The sequence below is a fragment of the Homalodisca vitripennis genome, chromosome 4 (genome assembly GCF_021130785.1).
Source record: "Homalodisca vitripennis isolate AUS2020 chromosome 4, UT_GWSS_2.1, whole genome shotgun sequence".
Lineage (NCBI taxonomy): Eukaryota > Metazoa > Arthropoda > Insecta > Hemiptera > Cicadellidae > Homalodisca > Homalodisca vitripennis.
In genome coordinates this window covers 129,313,591-129,330,639 of record NC_060210.1, presented here as the reverse complement: position 1 = coordinate 129,330,639, position 17,049 = coordinate 129,313,591, and the positions used below count along the sequence as shown (strand labels likewise).

General features: G+C 34.0%; 1 protein-coding gene across 8 annotated transcripts in view; it reads right to left on the bottom strand.

Moving 5' to 3' along the window:
- Positions 1-10,106: 10,106 nt before the first annotated feature.
- The window catches only part of LOC124360154 (LIM domain only protein 7), a 247,025-nt gene continuing 240,082 nt past the window's right edge, over positions 10,107-17,049 (bottom strand). For all 8 annotated transcript variants that reach the window (XM_046813513.1, XM_046813518.1, XM_046813517.1 and 5 more), the window contains 3 exons: positions 12,379-12,494; positions 12,091-12,255; positions 10,107-11,209 (listed from right to left, as the gene is read on the bottom strand). In XM_046813513.1, the coding sequence (XP_046669469.1) occupies positions 11,187-11,209; positions 12,091-12,255; positions 12,379-12,494 (304 nt within the window). In that variant the 3' untranslated portion in view covers positions 10,107-11,186. The remainder of the gene's footprint in view (positions 11,210-12,090; positions 12,256-12,378; positions 12,495-17,049) is intronic.

Sequence of the window (17,049 nt, the reverse complement as noted above, 5' to 3'; positions counted from 1 at the left end):
TAATCCAAAAAGACATAAAATATAACCAAATAACTTGAAAAATAAAATTTTATATGTTATAAAACATAACAAAACTCTTACGTTTTTAGCATTTTTAATAGGATAACTCCAGTTGAGCTGATAGTAAAAATATGTATAAGCCAATGGGTTAATTAAGATGACTTCAAAATCGACTAGTGACTAGTCGTCTAACATTGAAGAAACATTTTTTAGAGACTAATCACTAGTTGTCTAAAAGATGGAGGGTTAATGACATGGTATATTTAGCTATACCATTGTAAACTTGTAAAAATTTGCTTTTGCCATTGATAATAAATAAAATTATGACAAATCTTATTTTACAACACAGTAATGATTTGAATGTTGATAACATAAGGAGAAGGTTATTAATGTTATTTGCCATAACTGTGTTACAACACAGACATTATGTGGTACAACACATATGTGTGGACACACCATTTCAAGAATTGTATCTGCTATATACAAGCAAGTAAAAAATCAAACTCATGGTGATAGATACTCCTAAATCAAATTTGACAAAAGAAAGTTTTATGCAAAAATCAGAAACATTCAACGGTTTTTCAGGTGGTAAGTTGCCTTAACGATTGTCAGATTTATTTGACATTGACATAAGAAACCCATGTTTCATCATCAGTGACTAGTTAAATCCAGTTCAAAATCCTCATAGTACCCGTTAATTAAATTTACAAGCTGTAACATCTCTTTTTTATTACTTTATACCCATTGGGTACAAAGTTTATTATAACCCAGTTTCTCAGTCACAATTTCATACTATAGAGTTCTTGATATGTCTAAAATTCTTTGAAAGATTTGTGGCTGTAAACCTACGATTTTCCCTAACATTATGGTTGATTATTTTCAGGTGGTAAGTTGCCTTAACGATTGTCAGATTTATTTGACATTGACATAAGAAACCCATGTTTCATCATCAGTGACTACTTAAATCCAGTTAAAAATCCTCATAGTACCCGTTAATGAAATTTACAAGCTGTAACATCTCTTTTTTATTACTTTATACCCATTGGGTACAAAGTTCACCAAACATGGTGAAGTCAGTGGCAACTTCAGGTGGTCAGCCATCATTTTGATTTTCATCATGAACATAATTCATTCATTTCCACGAAACATTTGGCATAATTTTTAACTGTAGTATAGTTCATTGTGTTTTCTCAATACACAAAACGCATTACATTATGAATTTCCATTATTTGCATTTTGTTTAACAAAAGAAATCTAATGACGCTATGTACTTCACAGTCGGTGGGAGAGTTGATTACAGCGGCAATTTTGTACACCAGTTTTAGCGATGGCCGTTATTTAACTTAACGGGATAAACAACAGTGTTTCCACACAACAACAGTTGTTCCCTGCAATGTGTTGTGGGAAACTCTTTGTTATTTTGGCAACCGGATGACAACGAACAATGAATTCATTCGTTTCTTTGCTGACCACGATGAGCTTGATCTAAAAACAGTCAAAGCGGCTGATTCAATCCCTTTCAGTTGTTATTTGAGCAATAGGGTTATATCGAATATCAATGTTGTGCTGGAAATCTATCTACAGTTCGATTATAGTAACTGTGATATAACTGTGATATTTTATCCATATTGTTAACCAAATATTACATGAGTTTAGTATAGTAACTGGTAAGGTCGAGTTCATAGAATGTACCCATCAGACCAGGAGTCAGTCCAAGAGAAATGTTTGGACCATGTGTGTGAGTGTATGAGGGGTGATTTGGCACCCCTCCCCTCCAAATTGTATAACAATCAATGAAACAAAAGCCATTGATTCTATAAATGTTAAGAACATTTGTTGTATAAAATCTTAGTGTGTTTGTGTGTGTAAAATTTAATTCTTAAGCGAAAATGATATTTTTGGACTGTATTGCAAATATTACCAGTACTAGAACTAATAATATATTCAGCTCTCCACTTTTTACATTTGATATAAAAGCTAAACATTTTTCAGAATACCTTTCTTGGGATCAGTTAACTTTTTGACAAGGTTAGGAGGTTCTTTTACTCAAGAATACTACATGATAGTAATAAAAAAATTTAAAATGAACAACACTTTGATTGTTTATAAAATAATTCTAACTTTTTAGGAGACCTCAAGGATGGGAGATAACATAACTAACAGCAAAAAATGTGAACAAAACAGCAGTGACCTGGTTCAAAACTTGAGTTATTGTGATAGACAAAACTAAGTTCTACAATATTTTTATGAAAACTTCATTAAAGGGAGATGCTGTAGAAGTTGATATGTACGAGTATATAGAAAACACCACAGCATAGACTTTCTACTAGCATTAACAGTTTCAATGAGCTTTTGGCCTAATGGAAAACCACTGTCTCTCAAAAGCTAAATGATCTAAAATCTTTAATGAAATTCAAGTAGCTGTGTACCGAATTTTCTTTGCAAACTCAGGAGTTGAAGATGACATCACAAACTTTAAGAGTCCTTTAGTCTTGGAAATTGAAGAAAAATAATAGGCATTGTTTTTGTGGTTACTGTTACAATGTTCTATAATTTTTTATTTCAGTTCCTAAAAATAATTTTTCAGAATGATTTAATTTAACTACAAATACCGCATTTTGTACTTTGGTGTAAAATAAATTATATGAAGCAAAAAACTTATTTTATTTCCCATTTTCCTAAAGGAAACAGTGGTTGGTTAAGTTTTGTAAAACTGTATTAAGACAGAAATCAGTTAAGCAAAACTAGACCTAAGCACCTTTTTTTACTGCATTAATAATATAATAGACAGAATAAAACCTGTACCTCATAAATCCAAATTTTTATATAAACCTTGGAAAAAAATCAAGTAAGTGGCAGCATTGATTTATGAAAATACTTTAAACTTTAACATTGATTTCTGAAATTTTTGTTTTTGGAGCTTGGACTAGTGATGCATAACATCCTCTATATAGCCATTGTTGGAATTTATGGACAGACCCCCCAAAGTCACTGTCATTTGGTAAGAAGTTGGATAGAGGTACTCTTTATTTATTTTTACCATTTTCAGTGTTGGGTTAACATAATTTTAAAATTAAAACAATTTCAATATTTCTGTTTTGGACTCTGCATGAATTAGACCGGAGTACCAAATGTTTTACTCCTCCACATTCTGATTTCAAGATGTATTTTCAAAGGCAACTTCCAATCTCCTGCAATCCATGACCGGGCTCACCTTTTACTCAAGCAAATCTCTGTCCTACATCATTTGCAGGTATCCTTGAGTCCTACGGTCTGCAGAGTTACCAACCCTGCATGAATACATCACAGGCTAGATGACAGCCATGTACGAGGGGGGTACCCAAAAAACCGGAATTATTTTATAAAAATTATATATTATCAAATTTTTTACAATACGAATCTTCAAAATAATCTCCATTACAACTAATACACTTGTCCCAACGGTATTTCCATTGATCAAAACATTTTTCGTAGTCATCTTTAGAAATGGCTGCAAGCTCGAGCTTCGTTTTTTTCTTAACCTCTTCAACGCTGTCAAATCGTTGACCTTTCAAGCCTCTTTTCATGTGTGGAAATAAAAAAAAGTCGCATGGAGCTAGGTCAGGCGAGTAAGGTGCGTGGGGCAGCGGAACCATGCCGTTTTTGGCTAAAAACTGCCTAACTGAGATGGCTGTGTGTGCCGGTGAGTTGTCGTGGTGGAAGAACCAGTCTCCAGTCTGCCACAAATCGGGTCTTTTCTGGCGAACACTGTTGCGCAATCTTCTTAAAATCTCCAAATAAAATGTTTGGTTTACAGTCTGACCTGGAGGAACAAACTCAGAATGTACAATGCCTTTAGCATCAAAAAAGCAAATCAACATGGTTTTGATGTTTGATTTGACTTGCCGACATTTTTTTGGACGAGGTGAAGATGGCGACTTCCATTGGCTTGACTGTTGCTTCGTTTCTGGGTCATAACCATAGCACCATGACTCATCACCAGTAATTACCTTTTCCAGAAAATCGGGATCATTTTCGAGATGTTCTTTCAGAAGGCGGCAAGTTTCAACTCGATGTGCCTTTTGATGGTCAGTCAGAAGTCGAGGAACAAATGTGGCAGCAACCCTTTTCAGTCCTAAATCTCCTGTTAAAATTCGCTGAACCGAGCTCCAAGTTAACCCACTACTCTCTGATAGTTCCTCAATTGTCTGTCGACGGTCGGTGAGCACAAGTTCACGAATTTTCTCAACATTTTTGTCCGTTCGAGAGGTTGATGGACGTCCAGAACGAGGTTTGTCTTCAATCGACATGTCGCCATTTTTAAATCGAGCGAACCACTCGTAGACCTGAGTTTTCCCCATAGCATCATCTTTGTAAGCTGTATTCAACATTAAAATAGTTTCTGCAGCATTTTTACCAAGTAAAAAACAAAATTTCACAGCTGCACGTTGTTCACTTAAACTTGCCATGACAAAAAACGAAACAAGAACAAAACAGGGTTAGCGAAAACAGTCACTACGAACGAACAGAATGCACTAGGACAACGGAACTGGGGTCACTGAGCTCGCAATGGGTTGCGCGACACACGCCTAGCGGCAGGAATGTGTACTACACGCTGCCGGCTGCCAGCAATACAATTCCGGTTACTTTTGGGTACCCCCTCGTATGCAGCAGCAGCTGAGTCACCGTGGGATCATATCCGTAAGTGGGCTACCAGAGAAGCCGTTGGAAAATCCCTCAACTGAAGGTCATCGTAGATGACTCAAAGACAACAAAAACCAGCTAACTTCCCACTACACTACCCTACCAACCAAACTACTGAGAATAACTTCAATAACATTACCATTACACGACCATCAACTCCCCACTGACCATGCCATAACAATAGTCCCAACTGGGGCTGGATGCACACCAGACCAGCAGCCATTCTGCTTGTTGCAGAGATGCATCACCTTCAATCAATCACCTTCTGATGATTCTAAATGTTCATCTTTTTCTTTTGAAATTATATAAGGTCACTTTCATTAACACAGTTGTTTCTAAGAACATCCAGGCAATCACATATACTTCGTGTGTCCTTTTTCAGCGTTCTACGCTTTAAATTAAATTTTATCCGAAATATGTTTATAAAGAGGAAGAAATACTGAATTTTCTACATCTTTTGCCTTATAAAGCTCATACATTTTTAAAAGCTTTGTGTCTGGATTTAAACTCTCGCTGTGTACAATTTCTACTGTAGTGAGATTTGTACTTGGGAAATTTCAAATGTTTTTAATGACTTGCTGAACAGGACTTTCTTCAGTTTTATTGTGTCCTATAATACCACGCAAATCTCGTACCCCTTCAGGTTATTTAACTGTCTTTAAAGCCATGTTTATTTTACAGCCTGAAATTCTGAATTGTTGCAAATCACCACATTACACACTTGATAAATTCAACAATTTTCCTTCTACCTTGCTTTTTAAATTTTTTTTCTTCAGAATTTCAAATTCTATAACAATAGCATCTATGAATACTCAATGATCATCATGGGAATTCACAGAATAAAACTTCTTAAATTCATTTTTAAGATTTCTTCATGCAATTTTCCATGTTGGTGAACATATTCTTTATTTTTAATACAATATTTCTTTCTTTGTTGAAAATTTAGGTCTGGATACTTTCTTTTTAACCTTTTTTAGGTTGTGACTAACTTGTACTGGTCGGATCAGCATCAAGATCGATTTCAGGTTCATTTCAGTCTTCAGGATGAGTACGGTCATCGCCTGAAATTTCAACAGCCTCTACATTATCAATAGCTAATAATATGTGGGGTTCATTATTTTCTCTTAAAGATAACAGATCAGTGGTGCCATGATCTTGCTCTTGATCCACAGAAACGTTTAGTGTTATGATGTCAAAATTCAATATAGGAGAAAATGAACTACATTCTTCTGTAGGCAACTGAAACAGTGGTGTTGAAAACGATAAAAATTATGTACAGTACATGGAAGTAACTAAATATGAAGACGAACTAACTCTGTGTACTCCTCATTGCTGCTATTCAGTTTATCACAAATTTAGTTGACCATAAAGACATCTGCTGATAAAATCTCCACAGAGCTTTACGGATACAGAGTTCCTACATCTTGGTTTATTTTCAGATAGGCCTGTATTATCAGATGTGCCTGCATTTTCAGTTGGACTACTATCTTTAGGCGAATTTGCATTGTAACTGGATGTTCATTTTCCTACAGATTATTTTTTTTACAGTAGAGTATCTTTCCTCACTAGAACACACCTCATTATCTCAAATTTTAAGAAATGGCGCTTGGTCTGGTGATGCATAACATTGTGCAAATACAATTCATGTTCGGTTTATATGAATGATTATTTTATCTATAGAATGAGTTACAGTTTTACAGAAATCATCTTTCGTTCATCTTTAAATATTTATGTGCTTAAATCACTATAATTATAAAACAATATGTAAATACCAAAATTACATTATTAAATTAATTTTTCTAACCTTTGGCAAAATCCATTGAAATCATGTTCGTGTTGATAGAATTTAAATTGTTGTATTCTATTACTAGTGTTGCCAAAACCATTCAATACTAGTGAGTATGAGTTTGATAGCTCCTTTCTCCTTGAGCAACTGAAATGCAAATAGCAAGAATTTTTAAGCTAACAAACGTGTTAGAAAATGTGTCAACATATGAATTCTCAGTATTAAGATAATGTCTTCGATTTTGCTCTTTTTTATGAATAGGTGATATAAGTTCAAGCTTTTCCACTAACTCGTCTCCATGTATGTTGCTCTTGTACTGATCAGTGAGAATTAATTGCAGATTTGTGCAATAAAAAGCTCTTTATTTTCTGTGCTGTATATTAATTAGGAACATTGTACAGGAACTTTAATTTACTGTTATAATTTTGCATTCTTATCAAATCTTTCTCTCAAGAAATTGCAGCATCTCAAATAACGTAAAACGTCAACTCTAAAAGAGTTCTTTCCTAGTTCAGTAGGTTCATCTTCTCTTCATAACAAAACTGTTTCTTTACTTTTTTCCCTGTATCAGAACAAAAGGGGGCTGAATCCAAAAGCCTAAAATATTTCACTCTACCTCTTTAGACATCTCGAATGGCATATTAAATCAAGGTTTTTAACGTGGGAATAACATATAGCATTGGAAAATTTATCTTCAGAAAATTATATAATCCAGGGTTCAAAAAAACTTTTCTTTTTTTGCCATGGGAACGGAGATAGGTTATAGCATCCCAAACCTACATAGCTTAATATCAATTTATTAACTAAACCTAGAATGAATATTCTATTAATCAAATGGTAGAAAAATATTTGGCAAGTCCCTTAGGAATCAAGGAACACATGTTTGGGGACGAGCATTTCTTCCCAACAATACTGAATGAAATAAATTTATTTTAACCAATATTGAAATGGATATTTTGGAATGAATAGTAATTTATATTATGTATTGTTATGAATTATGCAATGCATTGTTAGCCATAGTAATTTTTAAGTATTATAAACATTTTTCACACAGCTGCTTTGAATGATATATTGCATACATTTCAAACATAATAATTAATATATGCACAATTTAAAGAAGGGACTTTAACACCTGTAACTCATTTGGAGCAATGAGGGAGTAGGCCTTCCCCCTGGACATAACTTTTTCCATACATTGGTATGGAGTTCTTTTGAATCTGAGATTTAACATAACTGATATGAACATTGGATCAAAGGAGCTGAGCTGTGTTTCTATCCTGGAATTTATTATATTTCTACAGTCTTCAATGTGGATATTAACTAAAATTGGTATTAATATTTTATAGAACAAATGTTTGGGTTAGAGCACTTTTGCAATTCAGACTTTCACATGCAGATCTTTAGCAAAGTAGGTTATAAATGAAATTCTTCTAATTCTTCTAACTGAATACTAAATATGTTGTGGAATTTGAGTGAAAATAAGAAAGCAACAGACTGACCAAAGCTTGCGATGGCACAACTAAATTAATGCAAGACCAACCAGAGAGCACAGTTAGACAGCCAAGGTAAACTCTCAAAAATCAATACTACAATGGGTCACAAAATGAAATGTCTTGAGTAAAGTTCCACCTATCCACCTCTTATTCAACACTTCTGAACCAAAACTCTAGACAATCTTGTACCAGAACATCATTATCATTACAATTTTAACAGAACAGGGCTTAAGTCCTAAACACTGAACACTGATACAAATTAAAGGCTACACATTACTTGCTTCTTATAGCAAAGAAGACCATAAAATGAGAGGAGTTCAATCCTCATCACATATAGAGGCAGAACGAGTCAACATTACTTAATACTGAGTGGAATTTGTGTGTGAAGCTGCTTTGGAAAAATTCAGCATGAAAAATGGATTTCTATGTGCTTTGTACTATCGGCCATCTAGCGAACCAGTAAAACAAGTATATATTTTCCCATAGCAAACTCTATATTGTATATAAATTATAAAAAAACTGTTATTATCATATAATCATATTTTGAATAATTCATTTGCATTGAGACACTAAAATCTGGAGTTTCTGAAGAGAAATGTATTTGGTCATGAAACGAGTCCTTATTTAAAACACAGTTTTAAGCATTATCCCCATGTTAAAAGAGGAGGCTCAGATGAACGATCAGCAGCTAATTAGCGTTGCACTTGAGTGTGCACAGCATGTGTCGTAGGCTACTACTGAGAACTATAAGTAATGTTATATTGACAACTAGCTAGATTTCTTTGTTTTATCTCGATAACGCCGCAATACAAAACTTAATTCCGTATTAACACGCGAGAGATCGCACTCACTTCCTGGACGCGAGAGGTCGCGCGACGGCAAATTGCTCACGCTCGTCTTTTACTCAAATTGCAGCTTTAATTTGGTGAGAAAAGTTTCAAAAAAAAATTGTGTGTTGTCTCTATTACTGTCTTTCAGTATATACTAATAAAAGTAATTGGGCACTTAAGTTCTAACAAAGAGAAATATTATTATGATACACTGTATATTTGGTTCGGAATTGGTGATTTTTGGTACGAAAAAGGTCGCGTGCGAGCAATTTGCCGCAATAATATAAATTAGGCTTTTAAATGAAACATTTTATTACAATAAAGTATTTTATTATGAGGAAGAAATACATTTTATAATATGTATATTTCCTTAAAACAAAACAAATTGCCTCAAAAACGTAATATAATAATAAATCAATATTTAGGCAAAAGATTACTAATTCAATAAAATATTATGTACAAATGAAGAAACCAATTTTATAAAAAAGAAAAATTATAAATGTTAACGAAAAATTAAAATTTCTTTCTAAGTTTCATAAAAAGTTAAAATATAAAAACCCATAAATTAGTACAAGTTTTCTAATTTTGTTTCAGTGGACATTATCGTCTAAGCTAACTGAAGAAGTGTGTATGTATTCGAAAACATGACAAAAAAACACAAAAACATTAAAATATTGAAGATTTAGAAATATTTCCAATATTCTCAGATTTAACAGAATGCACTACGGGAGAGATCGCGCGAAGGCATATTGCCGCGGCAGGTGCAGAGCTACAACAAAAATTCCACCACTCGCAAATAAAGCCGGCGACAGACTAACGGTTGTCAAGGTTAGGCGCAAGGATGTACTGGGAGGGATAAAACGAGACCCTGTTATCCTGGGGCATCACTGCAAACGAAAATATAAAGAAATCAAAAAAGCGCGGCAAACTGCCGCGGGCGCGATCTCTCGCGTGTGATGGTATCTAGCAGCAATAAACCGATGTGAGAGTTTATTACAATTTTACTCCCCAATAGTCCGTTACAGGCCAAATGAACACTGCAGCTCATTAAAGGTTAACTCTTGTGCTTACCAAAGTGTAGTACACCCAGTAGAGCAGAGGAAGGCAGTTGTTTTCTTAATAGATTACATGTATGAGTCACTGTTTCTTCATAGTAATTGGCCAAATTATATTGCATATTCACACCCTAACCATTGGAATAGAACAATTTGAAGCAGTAATAAAATTATAATGTGATTTGTTGGTTACTCTAAACAAATTTATGTATTTTAAATCCAAATTAACAGATTTTACAACAGGAAAAATATAAAACACTTAAAATATATTATTTATTATGTCAGTGTATTCATACAAAAGTACAACATTGAGTTCAAAATTAAAACTATACATGCCAAGTGTATAAAGACTATGCAATGCCTTAACCAATATCGCACTAAGAGCTAACGGTAGAGTTTGTGTACTTCTTAGTATATTATGTAGTCCTTTGATTTGTTCTATTATACAAATTGTTAAAAGTTGATATAAACTATTTCTCTTGCTTTTCTAATATTTTTTATATTATATCTTTTATTTACAATACTTTTTTTTACATTTCATTTTATCTATAAATAAATTTACATTAAATGTACATATTATTTACAGTATATTAATACACTATAGACATTCAAGGTACACGTATTGGAGCTTTAACTATATTTACTTCACTTTACATTCTGGTACTACTAAACAAATAAAGCTACTACTATATAATCTGCTGCTGACTCGACTAATCTGAGACTGATAATTGAATTTGTAAACTCAACAAATAGACACAGTTCACTAGTGACATAGACCTTGTAGAAGGAGGAAAACTGTTTGATGCACATCGGGTGGTATGAAGACCTCACTCAGAATAACCACCACCATCGCAAAACCCCCCCACAACACTTTCACAATCACATCACATAGACTTTACTTAAACATTAAAGATAAACAACGTAAGATAAAGACAACAACATTCGTCTAGTTAGGTACATTTATCTGTGGTTACTGGTTTACGTCTAACTATATGGTTCATTTATCTGTGGTTATTGGTTTACGTCTAACTATACGTTTGCAAGTCTAGCAAAGCACTTTACGTCATTACACAAAGACGTTTTCTGAAATAAAAGACGAAACTGCTAACCAAATTATACAATTTTTCTTAGTAGATGAACTACTAATAAAGTATTAACCAACACTAAATATCTAGAAATAAAAAATATTTCTAAACAAATTTTCTTCCAAAATTTAATTTTTTTCAAACAATGATGTCTCGAAGCCAGATTCACTAAGTGATGTGGACATCCAACTGTTATTGGAGCAGACAAGACATCATAGCCTCGGTTCGTGTACTGAAAGAGTGTGACTACCACTTCACACACAGCTGAACTTGACGCCTGCAACAAGAAATGAACAAATTATCTATTATGATGTGCCAAGAGAAAAATGTAACCACATCTCTTGGTATTCTGTGTATAAATCATATATTTACAAGTTGTGAGAAAATGTCAACAAAAAATATGACATATATAAAATAATATACCAAACGGTATAGGTAAAAATAGGTGAAAATGGACAGTTAAAAAGCTAAGGATGGTTAATACAACGAGTTTATCCCATACCGTGTTTAGCAAGCTCTAGTAATTTGATAATTTAATAATAAAAATTATACTTTTTGTCAATTGCTCACTTCTATTACTTTTTACTAAAATTGTTTGTTACTTTCTGAGGCTTCGTTAAAATTAAAATGGGCAGGCTATTCTAACTGTGCAACACTAAATGAAGGAGGAGGAGCTCTTATATTTCAATAAATATAGAAATTATTGGAGAATTGTGAGTTTTCTTTAATAAACTAATAGAAAATTGTGCAACACTACTTTACAATTTTCTTTACAGTTGAATAAACAAATAAAATTAATCTGAAATTTGTTGTTTTTGTATATGGTTTTAGAAGTCTTCTCTTTAGATTTCTATTTGTTTTCACAATAATATATCACGCTACACTACTATAAACAAGAAGGGATATAACATTGAGAAATTTCTCAAACAGAGATACACAGATTTTAAAACACTGATTATTTACTTAATGCAAATAAAATATAAGTACATTATATTTAACAAGATTAATAAAATCCTCCATTTAAATTTAGACCTATTCATCTCTTACAGCTTACAGTATTATAGAACACAATTTTGTAGGTTGTTTAATTTCTCTATTTTCGATTGAAGTCATATAGTAAACCAACTGTTGTAAATGATAGCTACAACAGGAACATACCGTCATCACTGGAGTAGCAGTTGTGACAGTGCAGCTTGTTATTTCGCACCCTCACGTCCGTTCCCATCAGCCCATCGCCAAGCTGCACACAGCAGACGCAACACTTGAAGCAGTCAATGTGGTAAAACAACCTCAGACTCTCAATGATCATTGCAGCACCTCGACCTACACAGAAAATTGAAAGGGAACTTGACAAACCAGAATACCAAGAAAGCTAAATAAAAAAGTACCCAATTTTGCTTTATGAAAAAAATAATGTTTATTACTTGCAGGATTTAAAGTACTAACCCAGCTCATCCCCACAATGGGAACACTTCTTTTTGCCGCTGACACTCAACATCTTCTCCTGGCTGTCTGAAGCTGGAGCTTGTGGTCTGTGTTCTATCACTGGGTTCTGCTCCATCCTGGAATATTTCACAAATTTTACTTTTTTTGTAAGATGATTTACTGCTGAATTGTAATCATATAACTTTTACTCACAACTATATCGTACAAGATTTATTTCATTAATGTTTTTTAGATACAGTAAAAATTTGATTATCAGAAATAATAGGGGATGAGCATGTTTTGGATAATGCAATGTTATGTTACTACGAAGAACCTCCAGGGAAGTATACAGTCAACTCCCGATTATCCGCGGGCGGGTTATCCGCTTTGCGCATTATCCGCGATCCGCGAACGATAGCCTATGTACTGTACTTACTATATGCATATTAGTGATAAATGAATTAATAACTAAGTAATAAGTAATATGGTGGAATATTAACTACATAATGTACTGTATAGACAGTTATTTGAAGACGTAAGTTGTGTTGGCGACGCGTGATGTGTAGCAGTGAGAGTGGCGGTGTGACTCGTCTGGCAGGCGGGCAGGCACCCAGCTCAGTCTGCTCCCCTCCACTTATTTGCCTCCCGTCTCACTTCCCAAGCATTTCCACCACTGCCACCTCCACTCCCTTGTGTCACTGCGCACTGTTGTCGCGCATCAGCCATTACTGTCACTCATCTGCCATGACTCATCAGTCTGTCACTGCCTATTGTCTACACTACACTGTTTACTTTACATTTGTTGCGTTATTCTAAACATCTGTATTTTTGTTGATTAGTTAGTGTATTGACTGTTCAACCTTTTCTTAGTGACTGGCCTTCCGTGTATCAACTGTTCTGCTGTTTCTTTTTGAAGTGTCTTTCATGTGTTATTGACTATTCTGCCATTTCTTATTGACTGTCTTTTCTTGTGTGTTATTGACTGTTTATCTAGGTGTGCCTTTACTTTGTTTTATCAGTATACTGTAGGCCTATATTAATTCGCTATGTCAGAAAAACGAAAGACAGTTGTTTTAACAATCAACCAAAAACTTGAAATAATAAAAAAACTACAAAACGGTGTTTTGAAAAAACACCTGTGTGCAGAATATGGCATTGGAGAAACGACCGTACGTGACATCTTTAAACAAAAAGATAAGTTATTGTCGTTTGCTGCTAGTGCTGAAATGTCGTCTGCAATGGAAAAGAGAAAGGCAATGAAGCTTTCTACCTATGAACACCTAGACGCTGCACTACTTGAGTGGATTGCTCAGTTAAGGAGTGAAGGTACGCCAATCTCAGGTCCGATCCTAGCAGCAAAAGCTGAACATTTTCACAAACTTGTGAAAGATACACAATTCTTTGTTGTGGCAATGCTTCAGGGGAGCATAAATTAGATTTAGTTGTTATTGGTAAGTCCAAAAAACCACGGTCCTTTAAAGGTTCTAGAGCTGTAAACCTCCCTGTTCAGTACTTTTCTCAAAAAAAAAGGATGGATGGACCAAAGAATCTTCAAAGAATGGTTTGAAAAACACTTTGTCCCACAAGTTGAAAACCATCTTATGTCCAAAAACTTGCCCCTGAAAGCAGTTTTATTAGTAGATAACGCCCCTTCACATCCCGCTGAAAATGTGATGAAATCTGTTGATGGGAACATTGTTTTAAAGTTTTTACCGCCAAATGTAACTCCTTTGATCCAACCAATGGATCAAGGAGTTATTGCAGCCACAAAAAAGAATTATAGGTCCCATTTACTAGAAAGAAGAATAAATGAAGGTTATGACCTGAAATCGTTCTGGAAAGATTTTTCTATTCTTGACAGCATTTACGACATTGCAGCAGCTTGGAAGTCAGTAAAATCGTCAACCTTGCAAAAATCATGGAAGAAACTAATGGCGAGTGAAGAAAACAGCAATATTAGTGTAGAAGAAGAAGCCCTTCAAGATCAATCTGATGTAGATTGTGCATTAGCTTTAGCACAATTGGCAAGAACCGTCGAAGGGGGTGAGCAAGTTAATGACGAAAACATCAATGAATGGATGAACTGTGATGCTGACGATCCCGGGTACTAACTCCTGAGTGATGAAGACATCATTAACAAAGCTCAGGGAGTCGAGGAAGAAATTTACAACAATGAAGAAGAAGAGATGCCTCCTCAATCGCGTGTTTCACATGAATCAGCTCTACAACACGTTGAACGACTTATTGAATATTTAGAGGGCGAAGACTTCGGGACAGTTGCAGACGATCTTATATTACGTAAACTTAGATCACAAATTAGGGTTAAGTGCCATAACAAAACAAAACAGAAGAAACTTACTGATTTTTTTAAAGCAAATTAATTTGCAGTTAATGTAATATAAAATAGTTTTATTATTTAGAGTAGGGTATTTACAGAACAGTACTGTATTTTCATTCCCGTCTATGTATATTTTTAGTTAGCTATGATGTACAGTACAGTACTACTAACTTTTAAATTGTTTGTACTCGATACTGTATTAACTGTAGGCTTACGTAACGGTATACAATACCGGTACGTAATGTTAACTTTGAACTTATTCCAGCCTTTTAAATGTAATAAAAACTTAGTTATAAGTCATTAAATGTCCTACTTTGCTTATTTCGAGTTTTTCTTTGCCTTTCTTTACGTTTTGCGGATTATCCGCAAATCACGTTATCCGCGGCCGCCAAGCCACCCTATTCCGCGGATAATCGGGAGTTGACTGTACTTAGGTATAGGTACTCAAATTATAACATTACTATATTATGTTGTACAAAGTGCAGAACAAGCAAAGTATTTGACAGAATATGTACAATTAACTGAACATAAAACTCTTTTGTTCTTGAAAAAACTGAGGCAAGCAAGTGTAAACAACACTGAACTTGCTACAGCACATCACTGATCAATTAGCTTTAGATCTTTTGAACTCTTATCTGACAAATAGGTCACAATGTGTATATTTAAATGGCTCATATTCAGTAACTAAACCTGTTAACTTTGGAGTGCCGCAAGGCTCAATACTGGGGCCAACATTATTTATTCTTTATATAAATGACCTCCCAGGAAATCTAAATGACAGCTGTGTAAATACTTATCTCTTTGCAGATGACTTGGGGCTATTGGTTAGTGCTGAATCAGCCTTGGACAGTGTAAATGAACTTAGCGATAAGAATTCTACTGTCATGGATTGGTGTTCTGCAAATAAACTTTGCATAAACATTGAAAAAGTTCAAGACCTACCTCTCAATTTGTACAGTAAAAGTAGCGATAATAGTATTAAGTTTCTTGGAATATATGTTCAGTCGAATCTCAAGTGGCATGATCATATTAACTATATAGCCTCTCGAGTTGCTAAAGGCGTTTTCTTAATTAGGGCATTAAAGGGTACAATTTCAACTGATTATTTATTGTTTGTATACTATGCTTATGTTCATAGCTTTATCACTTGTGGAATCACCTTATGGGGCAATACACAGTATGCAACAAAACTTTTTATTCTGCAAAAAAGGGCTGTTGGATTGATTGCTGGTGTACCTAACAGAGATCACTATAAAGCTTGGTTTGCAAAGTTTAATATTTTAACCCTGCCATCTGTTTATGTATTAAGTGTTTTGATGTATGTTAAAGATAACTTGAATGACCTTGTTAGCCTTAGTGATAACCATACCTATTTTACGAGAAATAGGAATGATCTGTTGCTGATGAAGTATAAATACACAAGCACGCAAAGTAGCTTTAGATATCTGGGAATCCAATTGTACAATGCTTTACCTGAACATATAAAAAAATTATCTAGGCCTAGGTTTGAAACCTCCATAAAAACATGTTGCTTAACCCATTGGCTTATACATATTTTTACTATCAGCTCAACTGGAGTTATCCTATTAAAAATGCTAAAAACGTAAGAGTTTTGTTATATGTCTATAACAAATTTATTTTTCAAGTTATTTGGTTATATTTTATATCTTTTTGGATTAACATAAAATGGGCTTTAATAATAAATAGATAGTGATATATTTGGTCATAATTTTAAAATAATAATGTTGTACAAACTAAAAAAGCGTTAGAACTTTTTAAATTAAAAATTTTTTTACTCAAATAATATAAAATAAAATTCCCCTTTTTGTTGCTTTTATTTTATTTGAAATGTATTTTTCTACCTAGCAATACTAGAATATGTGTATATATATAATATATATATATATATATATATATATATATATATATATATATATATATATTTACGGAAACAAGGCACTTGATGGTCCTGTGTTATACAGCGACCCATGCAGGTCCATCAAGCCCCCTATTTAAACCTTCATATAACCGTGTTATGAATTTGTTCTCAGCATACATTTATGTTTTATAACTTGCTTGATAAATGTATGCTAATATTTTTTAATATATAAAAACTTTTGTCCACATGCTGGTCCGCGTGTAATGAGCGGTCCATGTTGGTCCTTTTTATACACCTTACAATTAAGCGGTACATGTTGATCCGCGGGTCGTGTGGTTGGTGGTGGGAGAAAGAGGGGAAGGGACCTGCATCTGCCTTTTGATTGTAATATATTGAAAAGACCTGTACTTGCCTTTCGTTTGTAAAACTCCAAGTTGTAAAGCATTCATTTCACTTATTTTCTTTCATTTTAAGG